The following is an 18,264-nucleotide window of genomic DNA, read 5'->3' as shown; positions in this document are numbered from 1 at the left end:
CCATTCATTTTTTTTGGTGCTTCGCTACTTATGGATGTTGTCATCCTTGTTTTATTAATACACATTACACATGCTATTCAGCTAGCTTGATGGCTAGCTTCTGTACCATCTAGTGTCCTAGCAAAATGGGGATAGATGTCACTGCTTTTGGCCTTCCTATTCTATTGACGTCAGAAAATATTCTATACCCCATCTCTTTTCCTAGCGGTTATTGCCCCCTTCCCTTTCTCTTTCTCTCTACAATGATGTCAATAGAAAAGGTAGGCCAAAACTGGTGACATTTATCCCCATTTTCCTAGGGCACTAAACACAGCTATCCAGCTTCTTGCCCTCAGCCTCACAAAACCTGGACACCCCTTTTTCTACATGCTTTACTCCTACCAGATACGACAGTAGTCTGAGACTGGCGGCTAGCAGACCCAATGAATTTCTGCCACAAACCCTACCCGATTGCAATGAGCACTAATCAGTAAAGTTTTCAATTAGATTGTGTATTATTATTCGCTGCTGCATCTATACTTGTAAATGGCAAGACAAAATTTCTTTTTCTAAATCATAATATTTTTCCTATTATATATAAAATAGAAAGGTTTTTGTCTGAAGCTTAAGACTTTTAAACTACTGAAATTATTGTACAGGTAAGCTTTATACAGATCCCTGGATGGTTTCATGCTATTTTTCTTACCCATCTTACCCCAAGACGAGCTAATATTTGAATAAAACATAAGCTTGAATAGTAGTTCATTAGATTTATTCTTAAATTTTCTAGACCTTTATTTTAAAATGGAACATCATTATTAAATTATCAAACTCTACCGTACCCTTTATTGTTTGCTTACCTTATTATTTTTGTTGTAATAGGCATTAAATTGGGCACTCGCCACCCCCAACATACAAAAGGCCACTAGTAAAACTCGCATTTTATCTGAAAAATACATAATATTTAATAATAAATCAAATAATATACTTTTTATTATAATGTTAACGTTGATTCGGTATTAAACACTAGTAGCTGCGTCCAAACACGTCCAAGGTGGGGGGGGGGGGTAAAGGAGTGATTACCCCCCCCCCAAAAAAAAAAAAATTTTGGGTTTTCATGTCCCCCCCCCCCAAATAAAAAAAATTACCTCTATGATATAAGGATTACCCCCCCCCCCCAAATGAAAAAGCTTGGACGCCACTGGCTGCGTACCTATCCCCATTCGCATCTAGGGAAGTGTGGAGAGATGACCTTCAACTTTAAGACTAAACGTTAAGGTATTTATGGTAAAATTATCTTTTACTGGGTAATTTCTGTCGTTTATCAAAAAGAAGTTCCCTTAGATACCTTACCTCTTAGAATTAAAATTATTTAAAAATAATCCGAATTAATTAATCAAGTTTTTGTCTTTTAAAACGATTGATAAAATTGACATAATATTTGCCAAGATTTCGTTTAAATCAAATAAATTTAATACATGCAAGTAAAATTAAAGTAATATCATTATTTATTATGCAGTTTTAAGACCATTGAAATTTAGATAAAAATATGTTATAATACCACTGAACTTTTTTTCAAATATACTTTAAACTGTCTCATTATGCGTTTATCAATATATTCAATAATTTTCTTGTTACTATTGTGATTGTGCATGGATGTTGTTATCCTTGTTTATGTAAATATTTATGAAAACACGAAAACAAAGCACGAAAGAATAACATATGATGTTATCGTGATGACGCTCAGGGCTTTAAAGGATTATGTGTTCAAAAATGTTATAAGTTATTTTTTAGGATTTTTTTCCCCTGGCATTATCTTATTTCTCCTTTAAATGAGAGCCACTAGATGCTAGAGGCGCATCAACGAGTAACATTAACTGACATTAATATTTTTAACGACATCATTGAAAATATCTAAACGAAAACTAGATTTGTCGTGTAACGTTATTCTAATAATGAAATTAAACATAGGTAAATTTTTATATCGACATACTAAGTATTTAATTAATGAAGATCTCACAGATTGTCATACATCTAATTAATTTATAATTTTTACAATAGTTTTTTTCTCGGAAAAGCCAATCCCTATGGTAATTATAAATTCTTGCACGCATTTAGACAATTTATTAAAGTAACCAACTATAGGAGTTAAATAGATTGGTTGATACAAAATAAAATACACTAAGTTATAGGATGTTTTGTAATGATCTATGATTTACATGTTGTGTGATATAATCGAAGCACATAACAACATTTAAAGCAGATTCAAGTAAAGAATATATAAGGGGAATTGTCACTAAAAATTTAGAAAGTGTATTTCAGCCATATAAATTCCATTTCTCCTAGAGCAGTTTAATGTTGTGGGTGGACAGTAATAGTCTATCCCACATAGCAGCTGAGTAATTAAATTTCCCCCAAAGCCGTATGGACAAAGCTACTTACAAAGTAGCTTCCTCATATCGCATTAAATCTTATACTACCAATCCACAAAATTCAAAGGCAATCAAAAAAGTTTTATAACATTCTAATTAACCTCCAATAAAAAAAACGCCCCCTTCCTTCTTCCGGGTATTTTTAATTTATATTCTAATCGATCAATACCCATTAGTACCGGTTTTTAGCCATACAGAAAAATCATGTATAACATCGTTTTACACACAATTTTTTACTTGCAATTAAATAAAAATCACAAAAGAAATACCAGTTTATTTTAGTCAGTGCCTTTATCCATTTTAATATCCGCGGAAAGGTGTCTATATACGATGGGATAAATAACTATACAACTTGCTGTTTAATAATGTGAGTTTTAAATAATTTTAAATAATACATTCGTGGAAGGTAAAAAAACATCGCATTTTTTCGGACTTAATAAACCTTTAATCTACTTTTAACCTTGATTCTTGTTTTTTATGCAGGGGGAAAGTGAATAAAATACATTTTTTAAATCTTAATACGAGTAAAAGTGAACAGTTTCTTTCATAATACAGCTTTAAACCTGACTAGAACCAAAGCTACCCTGAAAATCTTAAAACCAGTTGATTCAATTTTTCAGAGATCTTTCTAAACATCTGAGCTTCTTCAGGATATAGGATTTTTTACCTGCATTGGATTATTAAAATAACAATTACATTTTTGTTTAACTTTTTAATATGTTGGATTTTATAAGTTGACTTATTATCGCTCTAACTCTAGATTCTTATCAGGACCGATTTATGTCCAATTAGAAAATTATCAAAAAAAAGCCCCGGGGTGTATTTTTAAATTGGGGTAAATTTGTAAGTCTTGAAATTGCTTTAATTAGTGTCTTTAATATGCAAGATTAAGGAAGTAGTTAATTTTTAACAAAATTATATTTTAAGGTCAAACAGGCAATTAAAATTTTTGTACATAAAAGTAAAGTCTTTTAAACTTAAAATTGGGTAATTCCAAGTTGATGGAATTGTATGAAAGCAGGAAAACCAGGGTTTGGCAGCCACGTTCATTATCAAAGATTTTAAAGTTTTAAAATGTCAATTTTCCTTAGGCTTACATAAAGCTGAAGCGCTGCTGCTGAGCCCTGCAGAAAATAAAAGACTAAATAGTTTGTTTTGTGTAGGTCTTTATTCGATGTGTCAATAAACATATGCTTAACAAATAGGATTAAAACGAATTAAAGAGTTGCTTCGCTGCTAAAAAAACAAGCTTCCTAAAAGCATTCAGCTATCAAAGTAAAATAATTGTTTTTTGAAGTCGGAAATTGTTCTACAAATACTGCTCAAAAAGGCAGTAAATATCTCATCCAATGTCAAGCTTGTCAGGATTTCAGGGATAGACAATTGCAGGATAATATATCTTTCAAATATTCTTTTTTGAATTTCCATAGTCCTTTCAGGGAAGCTGATCTTATTATGCGACCAAAAACAGATAGGATGATAAATTAATACCTTCCCAAAATCAAAAAGTGTAAAACCTATTCTATCATATAAAGTAGTAAGCTTTTTTGTCTGTAGGAAAGGATCTCGCTAACCGCTGAACCTATATGATTCTCCTTTACAATGAAACGTCCTATAGGTCCTGAAATGGTGTTAGGCTATGTATTACTTATAAATAAGTCTAGGTATGGTTTTCACCCATTTTTTCGGCCATTCCATATCCCTTATACATAGAATACTAGCCCCAAGAGGTATAATTACATCTTTTATTACCTGGAGATCCCCCACTCAACCACTATTTAAAAAAAATTTTAAAAAGGGGGGATGGATTTTCGTTTTTTTGGGGGGTTGGGGGGTGTCCCATCCCCCCAGAAAATAGCCTAAAACCACCACAGGACCAGTAGATAAATTCCCTGAAGAGTAGAATCCGATTGGTTCAGTGGTTACCGAGATCTTAAGGGACAGACAGACACAGACATCATTCTACTTTGTATTATAGATGCTAGGGGCGCAACTGCTAGTTATCTATAATATATTAAAATGAAAGATTAATATATCTTCCATTGCCCTATACCTCATTATCCCCGTCCCCAAAAACAAACCTTCTAAGAATGCAATTTAATTTTCTTTCTATTCCAAATTTACTTTTGTTTGAAATCCTTTCAAGGTCTTAAAAACTATAAAGATTAATCTAGATTAATGCAGGGCTCGGCAGCAGTGAGCAAGTCGCAAACTAAGCCGCCAATTTACTGATGTTAAGCTGCGATTAAACCGCAGATTAACTACTGTTTGGCTTCTTACTTACTGAACTATGAAAATGTGTTAGGCAACCTGCTCATTTTCATTATGATTGATATCGGCTGCCAAGCCTTAATTTAAGCAAAACAATTCTTCGTGCATTTCGAGTTATAATCAGACTTTGAGTTCAAGACATGTCCCTAATAAAAACAAATATTTATACACTCTGTACTAGAGGCCTGTAGGTACACTTGAGGTAAGGGTTTGGGAGGGGGGGGGGGGCTGTCGGAAGTTGTCCCCTCAATGTTTAATTTTATTTTCATAAAGAAAAAGTGAAGAAAAGGGGAGGGTGATATTTTCTTGGGTTGATTCCTCTCCAAAATAGTTGTAATCTTTCTAAGGAAATATGGTTAGAACATTAGAAAGAATAACCATATCATTATCGGTTCAGCGGTTATCAAGATCCTTTGGTCTAGACAGATTAATACAAGCATACTCCTACTACTTTTATATAAGAATTAATTTTTCAAAAAGTCATTTCAATCAGTCGCAACTTGCATCGAAAAACATCTCAATCGCTTTTAATTTTGTACCACACAACCACAAAAAAATTGTGTGTTTCTTTGAGATGTAATTGGATGAAGGTTGACAACAATCTACAACATCTGTTCAATGTATTTGTGTTGGTCACGACATTTTTAAAGTTTATCAAGATATTTTTCTCAGTGATCTAAAGGGATAAGGCAATGGCCGCTATATTGAAGTACATCCCCAATGATGATACACAAAATTACCTCATTTGTAAATTAAAATAAATGGTTAAAATATTTGGACACTCAACTTAATCAATCAACCAATCAGAATTAACTATAGTCCCAAAAGTTGGAACACAGTAATAGTGTCTGACTGATTATGACGTAACAAAAAAAATAGCCAATGAGAGGCCACTATACATTTTACCATTGGTCAATAACGGCCTCTCATTGGCTAATTTTTTGTGTTACGTCATAATCAGTCAGACACTATTACTGTGTTCCCAAAGTTGTTGAGCCAACAAATAAAAAAACGTTTTTATTAGAGTTTGGGGACTTGTGTAATAAACATCCCGTTGTCCCCTCTCTCTACATTTTTGATATATAGTAAACTAAGCTGTGGGACATACCTCATTCGTTACAACTTGGGTGTTAGTGGAGAATTCTGCTTCTCCTTAATATTTAAATTCACTAGCGGCTACGCCTCTAGAGGCCTCTAGTGGCACTTTAGATGTTTGTATTTGTTAAAGTCTCTACGTTACTTCTTTATTTTTTTGTCATTTTTCTTGGGAGGGTGGTTGTACCCTCCCCCAAAAAAGTTATAAACCTTCCCAGAACCCATGAGAATCTACCCTGTTAGGGAGAACCCGATCGGTTCAGCGTTAGCGAGATCCTTCGGTACAGACACACAGACAAACAAACATCCTGTTACTTTAGTATAAGGATGGTCTTGTATTCCTATTCTTATATCCGCAAAATTGTTTTACTCCCCTTACAAACTCTGTGCATGCCACTTGTTGCAATATTTAAAGCGAAGCTTTTCTATAATTATTAAAAGCGAAGCTTTTCTATAATTAGGGTAGGTCCGTACGTCCTCCGTCCGTCCGTACGTCCGTCCGAGATAGATAGCTTTTATTCGTTAATTTAGGCATGTTAGAATTGTCCTATCGATTTCAAACTTTGCATGATAATTCATGTAGTAGTTAGGTACGATTTAAAAAACGTAGCAACTCTATAATCATTACCAGAATGTCCGTATGTTCATTTTAAACATGTTGATTTTTCTACTTTTTTAACAACAAATTTTTATGTGATCTAATTATCCGTTTGATCTGATTTTTGGTATATTGATTCCTGGGACAACAAAGAACAATAGTATAAGCAAAGCAACTCTATAATCAAGTCCTAAAAAGGTAAGTATGTCGAAAACATTATCCTGTATCAAGCAGTTTTTCAACAAATTTACTTACAATTTTGATTCGACTCTTTCGATTCATATTCTGATTATTCAGTTCAGACACTAGACAAGTGTTAATGTCCGTTTGTCTTACCGTTTCAGTGCTTTGCTTTTATGGATGTTGTCATCCTTGTTAAAAATAAATTAGAGTTTTTTTAAAAGTTACTTTTTTAAAGTCAATGTTCAAATGCTAATAGATTGACAAAAAAAATAAATACAAAAAAATCAACCATAATGCAAATAGCACAAATTAAAGAAGAGATATTTATTAGGTCTAAAAAATATCTAAAATAGCCTAAGGAAAGGCGTGATGTATATGTTATCATTTTATTTAGTTTTGTAAATCACATATTCTCCAAGGTCTTTCGTTTATATGTATTTTGTAATTACTTTCTATTTTTAAAAAATCCTGACCTAGTAAAGCTAAAAGAATATATTTATCTAGCTTACAAATCCCTAATCGACCAATGGTTTTGCCCTAAAGCCACTTTTTACACCTATTACATTCAGAATCATTTCTTTAGGCCTAAGATTAGGCAATGGGTTGTTAAAAGCCATTTTATAATAATAAATGTTCTTATATAAAAGTAACAGGATGTTCGTATGCAAACTCCTTGACCGTTATGGTTCTCCTTTTTAGTGAATCTTCATAAAAAGGGAAAGGTTTATAAAAATTTTAGTGGAGGTTACCTCCACCCCCGAGAAATGACAAGCCCCTCCTCCTGCCTCAAGCACTGCAAGAGGCTGCTCGTAAAATGAAAAATAAGCCGATTCTAAAAATAATTTACTATTGAATTTTCTACTGTGAAATGTGTATGATTTCGGAAACCACTAGACGCTATGGAAAGTTTTAAGCCATTTTTAACAAAGTTTTCAAGAAATATAATTAACTTATCAATAATTATTTGTAGTAAATAAGAGATTCATTTGGACTCCATTATCCACTCCTTTCCTGTAAGAACCGTACAGTGCAAAGTAAAGATTGCAAAATTAAATAATTTGATTGAATAAGTGATTCGCACATTTTCTTTATTGGCATTTTATATGTGGTTATGATATTCAACAGTTTTCTTAGAAATCAAAGAAAATATGAGGAAAATTAAAAACTATTTAGCATGGCTTCGAATCCGCTGGATTAGAACCGGTTGTCATCCATATTGAAAAATTATGTATAGCTTCGTATTACAGACATTTCCAAGAAAAGATAAAATAAAATTCACACAACCCTTAGCACTAAGAAAACTGGTTTTAAATCCTATAATTTATCATTTTAATATTGACATAAACTGTCCAAAATAATCAATTTTTTTTACAAGACACAAAACATCAATTTTAATGACAGATGTTGTGTGTGGTTATAAAATGTTGTACTTTCTCAATAGAGAAGGGTCAAAATAAAGCAATTTTCGATGAAATAAATTTAAAAGGAAATAGGGATAAAAAATATTTTATCAAAAAAAAATTTAAACTTGTATGATTTTCTATTTTGACAAAAGGAGATACGGTAAGTGTCGCGTGTGACGTCATAAAATACAAAAAAAAAACATCGAAATCTATCACTTTTTAGGGGTTTCCTTTCCCACTTCTCCTCAGTTCGTTTTGTTATTTTTAGACGTATTTTTATGACGTCACACATGACACTTTTCGTATCTCCTCTATATATCTATACTGAATATATTTAGGTGACTAAGCTTTGTTCCTGATAATTTTTAAATAGATATTTTTCTTTGTTTTCATCAATCTGTCAATAACAGCTTGTCAAGCATGTTTTGTTTTAAAAGAATATTAGTCAATAAAATGAACAATTAAGAATTTTTTAAAAGGCATGTTTCGTAATTTTTAGGAACTTTTTTATGAGATGATTCTCTGTAGAATTAAGAGACCAAAAAGCCATTACTTTAATAAACTAACTCAGCAGGGAGTGTTATAATTTAAGATATTTTACTTTCTATAATAATTGTAGGATTCAAAATACTTTATAACTATCAGCTCGCCCCTAGCCCCTAGGGGGTTTGTCCCAAGAGGTTTGATGAACCTACATTTTCGTATCTTAGATATCAAAGAATTTTTTTTTATTTTTGGTGGGGGGATTTTTTTTTTTTTTTTTTGGGGGGGGGGGGCTTAGTCGTTCCCACTATTTCAATTTTAGTTTTAAAAAAGATTTTTTTAGGGGGTAGGTTGTCCCAACCCCAAAGAAAATAGTTATAAACCTTCCCGCGACCTATAAAAAGCTACCTTGTAAAGGAGAACCCTATTGGTTCAGCGGTTAGCGAGATCCTTCGGTACAAATAAACTGACAAACACACAGACACACGAACATCCTGTTACTTTAGTATAAGGATTGTAGGCTTCAAAATAAAAAAATACTCTATAATATAATAGTTTTAGAGATTTTTCAGCCAACGTTTAAATGATTTTATAATAAAGGTAATTTTGTCTGTAGCTTAAGATTTAAAAACTACTGATTGAGTTCTCCATTTTAGAAAGCTTCACATGGGTCCTTGAATAGTTTTAGGATTTTTTTCCTTTTAAATCCCCTATGATTACAGAGCCCCTGGATGCAAAGCAGCCACTAGTAGATTTTTAAAACAATAAGAAAGAATATTGCCATAACACGGATATAGGATATTAAAAGTAATTCATACAAATAAAGATTTCAGAACATTATTTAACCCTTAACGGTCGGGGGGGGGGGGGGGCGTTGAACGCCCCCCCATCCGTTTTTTTCTATCTCATTTTCTGTGTGTGAAAGATAAAGAGCCCAAACTGCGTGACTTTTTAAGCTTGGGTATGACACATAACCGAGAGTTGGAATTTTTTGAATATCCCCATGCTGGCGGGCACAGGATGCCAGCAAACCTGGCAGGGTCATCCAGGTAAAGAGCAAAAATATTTTTTTGACTAAAACAAAGCATTTTATCTTACCAAAATACTAAAATATCCTCTAGTAGTACATCCTCATATTAAATACAGGTGTTCAAGTCAATTTCAGGTTACAGGTATGATCCTGCAGTTTCTGATCCTCCAGGTCTCCAGAAATCTTGAAATGGCTCCTGTGGCCGCAATTTTTGACTTAGAGACTTCAAATTTTAAAAATAAGCTTTTCTTACATGTCTACATAACGTATTAAAATTTCATAAAGATCCGCCGCCGTTTTCCCGCCGACCGCCGACTGCGGCGGCTGGCAGCTGCCAAGTACAGCTGCGGCCGGTGAAATTTATATTTTGATATTTGAAATATAAAATTTACATAAAGATTAACATTTTCTGTAAAAAAATTTCTATTCTAGCTTCAAAAATAAAAAAATTACAGCCGTTTGAAATTTTTAAGTAAAAAAGGACCTAAAAACAAAGGTTGTTAAATAAAAGGGTGAAGGAAGCGAAAATTGTCCTTGACTTACTTAAGGTCGGAAATTTATCATAACACAGGGGACTTACACAAAAAATTTTAGCCCTCTAGCTCTAATAGGAACTGAGATAACGTGGGGGGGCGTTGAACGCCCCCCCCCCCCCGACTGATTAAGGTGCGGCAAGGGGCCCGACTGTAAGGGGTTAAGCTAAGGAAATTGAATAAATGTCAACGATGACAAGTTAGAAAGTTCTGTGGACGGCTTTGTTATTTTTTGTATCATTACTTGAACCATATCCAAAACCAGTGGGAGGGCTCTAGTTCTACCTCTTTAAAAATACATCATTTACTGCTTAGTCTATTAATACTAGTTACAATCAGGATAAATTATCAATTGGTTCTTATTTTGCAAGGTGGATTCCACAGACGTAAAAGGAGGGGGGTTAAAGAGTTATTTATCCACCCCCCCCCCCTCAAACTTTGAAACCCCTTATTGTACCCCAATAAAAATGTTATATAATACATTACCCAATCAAACTATTGAAATCTACATATCTCTTTTTACCTCTAAAAAAATCTTGGGCGATCTTTCAAAATAAAGTTTTCACACACAATACATCTTAGAGGCGTGGTAAGGGGCAATTTTTCGACATCATAATTTTGTCTAGGTTTAGAGTTCAATTAACTTAAATATTAAAACAGAAGCTTATTTCGTCAAAATAATAATAATTTGATCTATGAATTTCAAATTGTCAGAAAAAAATATAAAAACATTTTTGGCTTAGTTCACCTAACCCTCGGAAATAGATATATACATCAAGTAAATATTAAAAAGAATGGGGGGTTAGATAATCATTAATACTCTAAAAAAAAACTCAAAACCATTGAAATTAAAATGTTGTTTTCTTCAAAAAAATAACTTGTTGTTTACAGCTGCCTAGTCCTTCATAAATGATATTTCATACTGCATGTCTAGAAAGAACTAGACATTGATTAATTGATTTTGTTACGGACAGTTTCGCATTGTGAAACTACTAAACTACGTGTTAATTGCAACTTCATCTTTTTGTTTCAAACCTTTTTTTTTCAGGAATGCTGTACAATATGCATTAGATTAATATTCCCTCATTTTTTTTTTTTAAAACCATCTCATAATTACTTATGATTATTATTGAATAAGTTAGGTATATAGTAAAATTAAAGCCCCATTGTCCCTTTTCTCCCAGCATCTTTTTACAAAATTTTCTATCATTACACACGTGCTAGGTATGCTTAAGTCTTTCAGTTTTGTGCTATTGGCGGATTTTATTTCAGTTTGCTAAAATTGAGAATGAATCACATGTCATCCCTTAATCTTTGTTTCCCTTATAATATAGAGGGGGGTCATTTTTCCATTTTTGGAACGGTAGGAGGGGGGGGGGGGGGGTAGAGGTGTTCCAATCCCAAAGAAAATAGCTTAGAATCACCATAGGAGTAGTATCTATATTTTCTGAGAATCAAAACCCTGTAGGTTCAGCGGTTACCGAGTGCGTAAGCTTCAGACGGATATAGACCTACTACTTGTAGATAAATATGTATGAATTAAAAACTGCAAAGATTCTCTGAATCCTTTTGTTTCCACGCTATACAGTTAAAAAAATACCTTATATCTGCTGCTTTGTCAGGCACGGAGAAAATAAATGAAAGAGTTATGTGCATGATTACATAATTGCTAGCATTAGCAGAACCTTTTCTAATAAAATTTTGTAATAAATTACAAGTGAAAGTCAATAAATCATTAATATTTGGAGAAATAAACAGTTTTTATATTATTTACATAGGTGTAAACAATCAACGATTTTACATTTTTAATAAATGGAAGTAGAGTTATTTCTCGCATCGTATTATAAACCGCTTTCCGCGGATATAGAATTCCGAGGTGCCGAAGGCACCGGCTAAAAAACTGGTTTTAATCTTATAATTGTACATTTTTATATTTGTAGAAAGCTGGAAATATTACGATGCTAGACATAGTTTTTTCGTATGGATGAGAACCGGTTCTTGTCCACCGGATTAGAATGAATACGAGAATAGTTATTTCTCGTATCGTATTATAAACGGCTTTCCGCGGATATAGAATGTACAATTATAAGATTAAAACTAGTTTTTTTAGCCCCGTGGTGATTGTATGATTGTTTATTACATTTTATTCAAATGAAATTTTAAAAGCGAAGCTTTTCTGTAGTTACGTCCAGTTCTTTTTTTACATGAAACATTTTTCAGCATTATAGTATTGGTTTAGGTTAGTTATGAATTTACACTTTATGCGTTTTCTGATATTGTTATCCTTGTTAAAAGCAAGGTTGAAAACCATTTTTGTCCCTTATTCTCTTTGATCCTATTTATATTTATACCTTAAGTCTTTCATGGCATAAAAAGAATTAAACAAGGATGACAACAGCCATAGGTGTGGTTTCAGAAACTTCAAACATGGCTTATAAATTCAGGTTTCTAACCCTAAGGACAATACTAACTTGCTATTTAATCTATTTAAATTTTAAAGTAGTACAGCTTTAGAAGTAATGAAACAATAAAATTCATAGTTTCAAATCATTGCATTGCATTGGAAAGTTTCTAAAACTGTTGGACTAATTAAGCTGTAGAGTGTCCAAACCTCTAAAAACCTCTTTTCATCAATTTTAAATAGATTAAATGCATCCAAAATCTAATCTAAAAATATGAGATGCATAAATTATCATATTTAAAGGATTTTCTGTGCCAAGAACGTATTCAAACCAGGGTTTTATGTCAAAATTTCACTTCCTTTGTTAGAAGCATTGCTACTCTGTATAAATTTGATATGTTATAACACCCCCCTTCACCCATTTTTAATTTTAATATTTTCTTCTTTTTTTGGGGGGGGGGCGGGCGGATTTTTTTCCAGGAGCGATTTAACCCTTAACGGTCGGGGGGGGGGGGCGTTGAACGCCCCCCCATCCGGTTTTTTCTATCTCATTTTCTGTGTGTGAAAGATAAAGAGCCCAAACTGCTTGACTTTTTAAGTATGGGTATGACACACAACTGAGAGTTGGAATTTTTTGAATATCTCCATCCTGGCGGGCACAGGATGCCAGCAAACCTGGCAGGGTCATCCAGGTAAAGAGCAAAAATATTTTTTTGACTAAAACAAAGCATTTTATCATACCAAAATACTAAAAAATCCTCTAGTAGTACATCCTTATATGAAATACAGGTGTTCAAGTCACTTTCAGGTTCCAGGTATGATCCTGCAGGTCCTGATCCTCCAGGTCTCCAGAAATCTTTAAAAGGCTCCTGTGGCCGCAATTTTTGACTTAGATACTTCAAATTTTAAACTTAAGCTTTTCTTACATGTCTACATAACGTATTAAAATTTCCGCCGCCGTTTTCCCGCCGACCGCCGACTGCGGCGGCTGGCAGCTGCCAAGTACAGCTGCGGCCGCTGAAATTTATATTTTGATATTTCTAATGTAAAATTTACATAAAAATAAACATTTTCTGGGAAAAAATTTTTCTTCTAGCTTCAAAAATAAGAAAATTACAGCCGTTTGAAATTTTTAAACAAAAAAAGACCTAAAAACAAAGGTTGTTAAATAAAAGGGTAAAGGAAGCGAAAATTGACTTAGACTTATAAAAGGTCGGAAATTCATTATCAAACAGGGGACTTGCACAAAAAAATTTAGCCCTCTAGCTTTAATAGGAACTGAGATAATTAGGGGGGGCGTTGAACGTCCCCCCCCCCCCCGACCGATTAAGGTGCGGCAAGGGGCCCGACTGTAAAGGGTTAACTTGGGAGGGTGGTTTTTCCCTCCACGAAATTGTTATAAACCTTTCCAGAACCTATGAAAAGCTAAACTGTAAAGGAGAACCACATTTGTTAGCGGTTACCGAGATCCTTTGGTACACATAGACATTCTTTTCCTTTAGTATATGGAATGGATAGTGTGTTTCCTTTCTAAAAGATATTGTAATCCTTGTTTTAAAAAGACTTTAGGAACGTATGCAAGTAAATGACATGACAGATACAACCAATGATATAATCTACAGAATGGGTTATTTAATCAAATATCATTGGGGATTTTTAAAAAAATTATCTCACCCCATACAATCCCTGAGAATATTTGTCCATGCATTACTAATACTGAGCAGGGATCTAAAGGGATAGGACACTGGCCGTTAAATTGATGTTTAAACTAAATGATAATACAAAACGTTATCCCTTCTGTGGATAACAATTAGTGGTTGAAACGTTTGGAAACTTATCACAATAAACCAACCAATCAAAATTTAATAAAAGTCCCCAAAGTTGTTAAGCCAACGAATAAGCAGTGCAATAAACAGCCAAATATCCCCTCCCTCCATGATTACTGACAAAGTTTAATATTCATGGTCGTAGGTTGAAATTCAAAAACTTATATGTAGGTGTCTATTTTGAATTACAAATCAATACTTTCTCTAGTTACCAAAATAAACACCTACCTACTTGGAAAAGTACATCTACAAAAAGAAATCATAAAAAGAAATAGCTTTAAGAAGTTCAAAATTCAAGTAAAGTTTTATTGTGTAAAAATCTAAATAACTGTTAAATAGCAATATGGAACAACAAAAATTATGTTACTTAAAAATCTATTAAATAATAGCAATATAGAGAGTCATAATTTCGTCAAATAAAGTCTGGATTCTGAAGGAAACTTGAAATATTAAAATAAGCTAAAAGCATAATAGACTTCTAGTTAGATAAAGATATTCAAGATTTTGCTCAAAAAAAGATCAAATGAACAAAAGCAGAGTTTCAAAAAAATATGTAAATGAACATATTTACTTAACTTTGCAACAATGCTGTTTTTTTATCTTCCTAACATTTGTCGCCAAGGTCTTGTAATCCATCTCTTGCCATCTTATACTAGTTGTGCATTTATGACTCCTAGGCTTACATATTTTGCATACACTGTAAAAAAAATATTAAGGGGAAATAATAGTCCATATTAAATTAACATGATTTGCTGGTTAAAATGACTATATTAATATCAGGTAATTTAGAATCATCTAGATTTATCAACTGCCAAATAGTTAACTTAAACCTTTGAAATGAATAATTGTAATAAAGCTCTAAAATCAGGAATACATTTCTTACAGTGACCAAAACAGTTGTCAAATACTATTTTGATCAATAAAAATATTCTGCTTAGTTGAAAAGATCTTCAAAATGTCTCCCAATAAAAGGACATCTTTCTTGGTTTGATTTTGGTTATTTTTTATCAAACATGTCATATACCAACCAACTAAAACAAAATTGCATTTATCTAAGGTCAACACTTTTAAGTAAATACCATGTGGTAAACAAACAAGTTGTGCATCTGTTTGTGGTCAGTGAGATCTCAAAACGGCAAAACCACAAGATAAACAATTTTTAGTGAAGATTCCTTATTGATTAAAATCTAAAAGAGCAGATTTTATTTTAGATTTTTTTAATCCGTAAGAAACAGAAATTTAAATCTATTTTAAACTATCTGATATGATTTGCTAATTTCTTCCAAAACATGAAAAAAATAATATGTGAAAAAATCTGCAAATTATTTAAACAATAATATTACATAAAAATAATTCACATACATTTTCTTCTAATTTCAAACAATAGTAAGAAACCACAAAAAATTGTGTTCCTATAAAATCAGCTTTGTATTGTTTAAAATTGTTTTGGTGCTTTCCCCCAAAGCGCCTAGCGAGTACATAAACCCCCTCCTAATTATCTTTAATAATATTTTATAAAAGGATGAGTTAGTTTTTCTTTATGCCAAGCCCCGGCGGGCTACCCTGTACCTAATATAACCTAACCTAAAGTAAAGAACTAGCGCACGAAATACTACGTCCACCCCACCCCCTAAGTTTGAATCATATCAAAATAAAGAGGGAAGTTTTCTGTGCTAGACTAGGCACTTTGAGGAAAATCGCCAAATTTTTAATACAAATTCAATAAAAAGAAAAATAATCGTTGTAGATAACAGACAAAAACCAAATTGCTGCAAAATTGTATTAAAATTATCCATATGACGTCATAAAAATGAGAAAGATGAGAGGAGAAGTGGGAAAGAAAACCCCTAAAAAAGAGATGGATAATCCCTAATTTTTATAACGTCACATGCATGATTTTTGACACAATTTTGCAGCAATTTAGTCTTTGTCTAGATAACAATGCAAGCATAATCATTAGAAAAAATGCCTTTTGAAATAAAAATAAAATTGTTGGAAGTCATTTAAAGTTATTTAGGATTAATATGTAGCATAATTGTGAATTCATATTACATATTGTGAATTACAATATCTTTTTAAAATATATTTAACGTTTTTAGTAAAAAAGATAAATGTAATAAATAGTATCTAATCATATGAAAAAAATCTTTTAAAGCAATAAAACCAAAATAATTTTACACTACAGTAAATGACGCACGCTAGAAATATTTTACGCTTAAACATGCGTACGCAGCTGTCGTGTAGTCACAACCTTATAACACGAACACTAGAAGGAGACTAAGTTATATTTTGAATTAAGCGTCATACGCAGACTATCCACACATACAGTAGTCATGGAGTCATACGCACACTTTGCGTCAGTCCGTTTACCCCTTTCAGGGGTGCCGACTTTCAATGCATTTTTATCCTAAATACTTGGTAGTAAGTTATATATTGTAATGTTTTAAATTGGATTAAGTAATCCATAAGAAAAATGGGATTTTTGTTTACAGGGAAACCTTTTTATGGTCTTTTTCAGGTTTCAGGCTATTTTAAAACCTCAAATTTTAAAAAAATTTAGTCTTTAATATTTTTTGTTGAAACATTTTTGAAATTATAATTAAAACACATTATACAATCAAAATTTTTAAAATTAAAATTTGACGATGCTGTTTTAGCGCGCGTTAAAACAATGTGCATTTAATACGCTCTACAATGCATTTCAATTTATAAGCAATTCTTCAAATATCCTAATATAAAAGAGGAAGGATGTCTGTCTATTTGTTTGTCTGTCTACTTATATATCACACACAATTGCATTAATTAAGTTCTCCTTTTAAGGGAAGCTTTATATGAGTCTTTAAGGGGAGGCTTGGTTAATTAAAGATATATTGCCCTTGTAAAATATAAATATAGTTTTTTCAATTTCTGAAATAGATAGGATTGCTTCCCTTCACATAACATGCTCCTAGAGGCTACGGCCTCTAGTTCTTAATAACTTGACAATAACTTAATGATCTATACGAAGCAACATTAATTGGACAATGATATATTTATATTTAGATAATCATCATTTATGTTAATGCAAGGATATTTATATTCCCAGGTAGCTCAGCAACTAAAACTAACAATCCTTATATAAAAGTAACAGGATGTCTGTATATCTTGTGTGTGTGACCCTCAAAGATCTCGCAAACCGTTCTTACGGGTAGTTTTTGCAATGTAGTTTATCATAGTTCCTGGGAAGGTTTAATATTATTTTAGGGGAGGGTACCACCACCCTCTTAAGATAAATTGTCACTAAAAAGAAATAACCCCGCCCCATGTTTTCATTTACTTTTTTATTCAAAACTAAAATTGAATATGGGGGGAATGGGGTCAACTTTTCCCAACCCACCAAACCTCAAGTGCCCATTTAGGCCTCTAGGGACGTAGCCGTTTGCATTTATGCATGAAAACTGACCAGTAACTGTTTCTAATTACAGAAACTATAATGCCAAAAAAAGTTGTATCAAAGCTTTTTGAACACACAATTTACATTGAAAAGTATGTGTGTGTGTGTATGTGCTTTATTAGAGTGTTTGGTTGAACGCACATACAGACCCTAATAATAAAGTAGTTGCGCTACTAATTAAATGTTGCTGTTGTTGTGAGAATATAATTCTTATGATGATATAGTATAATGCAGGGAGGGAGGGGACATTGGGCTGTTTATTACACTAGTCCCCAAAGTTTTATGATAATATTCTCTTTTCGTTGTCTTAACAACTTTGGGGACTTCATATAATTTTGATTGGTTAGTTCATTAAGCTGAGTGTAAAAACGTTTCAACCACTAATTTACAAAAGGGGTAGTTTTGTGTAACATCATTGGGGATATACATCTATTTATTGGCCCTTGTCTTATCCCTTAACTCCCCGAGTATAATGTATGTATGTATATATTGTATATAACCTTGGAAGGATGTCCGTCCATCCGCGTTGACCTTCCCCTCCTTCCTTATTTTATATCCTTGGTGTCCACACAAACTTGCAAAATTTATCAAAAGCTG

The 18,264-nt window shown here is 32.7% G+C and overlaps 1 protein-coding gene across 1 annotated transcript in view; it reads right to left on the bottom strand.

Annotated features, from left to right (window-relative positions):
* The window catches only part of LOC145304146 (uncharacterized), a 30,483-nt gene extending 29,562 nt beyond the window's left edge, over positions 1 to 921 (bottom strand). Inside the window, exon 1 of the mRNA XM_080145907.1 lies at positions 840 to 921. Coding sequence (XP_080002033.1) covers positions 840 to 920 — 81 coding nt within the window. The 5' untranslated portion in view covers position 921. The remainder of the gene's footprint in view (positions 1 to 839) is intronic.
* Between the last annotated feature and the right edge of the window lie 17,343 nt (positions 922 to 18,264).

The sequence above is a fragment of the Acartia tonsa genome, chromosome 13 (assembly GCF_053477335.1).
Source record: "Acartia tonsa isolate MP-2025a chromosome 13, ASM5347733v1, whole genome shotgun sequence".
Taxonomy (NCBI): Eukaryota; Metazoa; Arthropoda; class Copepoda; order Calanoida; family Acartiidae; genus Acartia; species Acartia tonsa.
The sequence above is the reverse complement of the archived record's forward strand: the minus strand, read 5'-3'. Positions and strand labels throughout refer to the sequence as shown.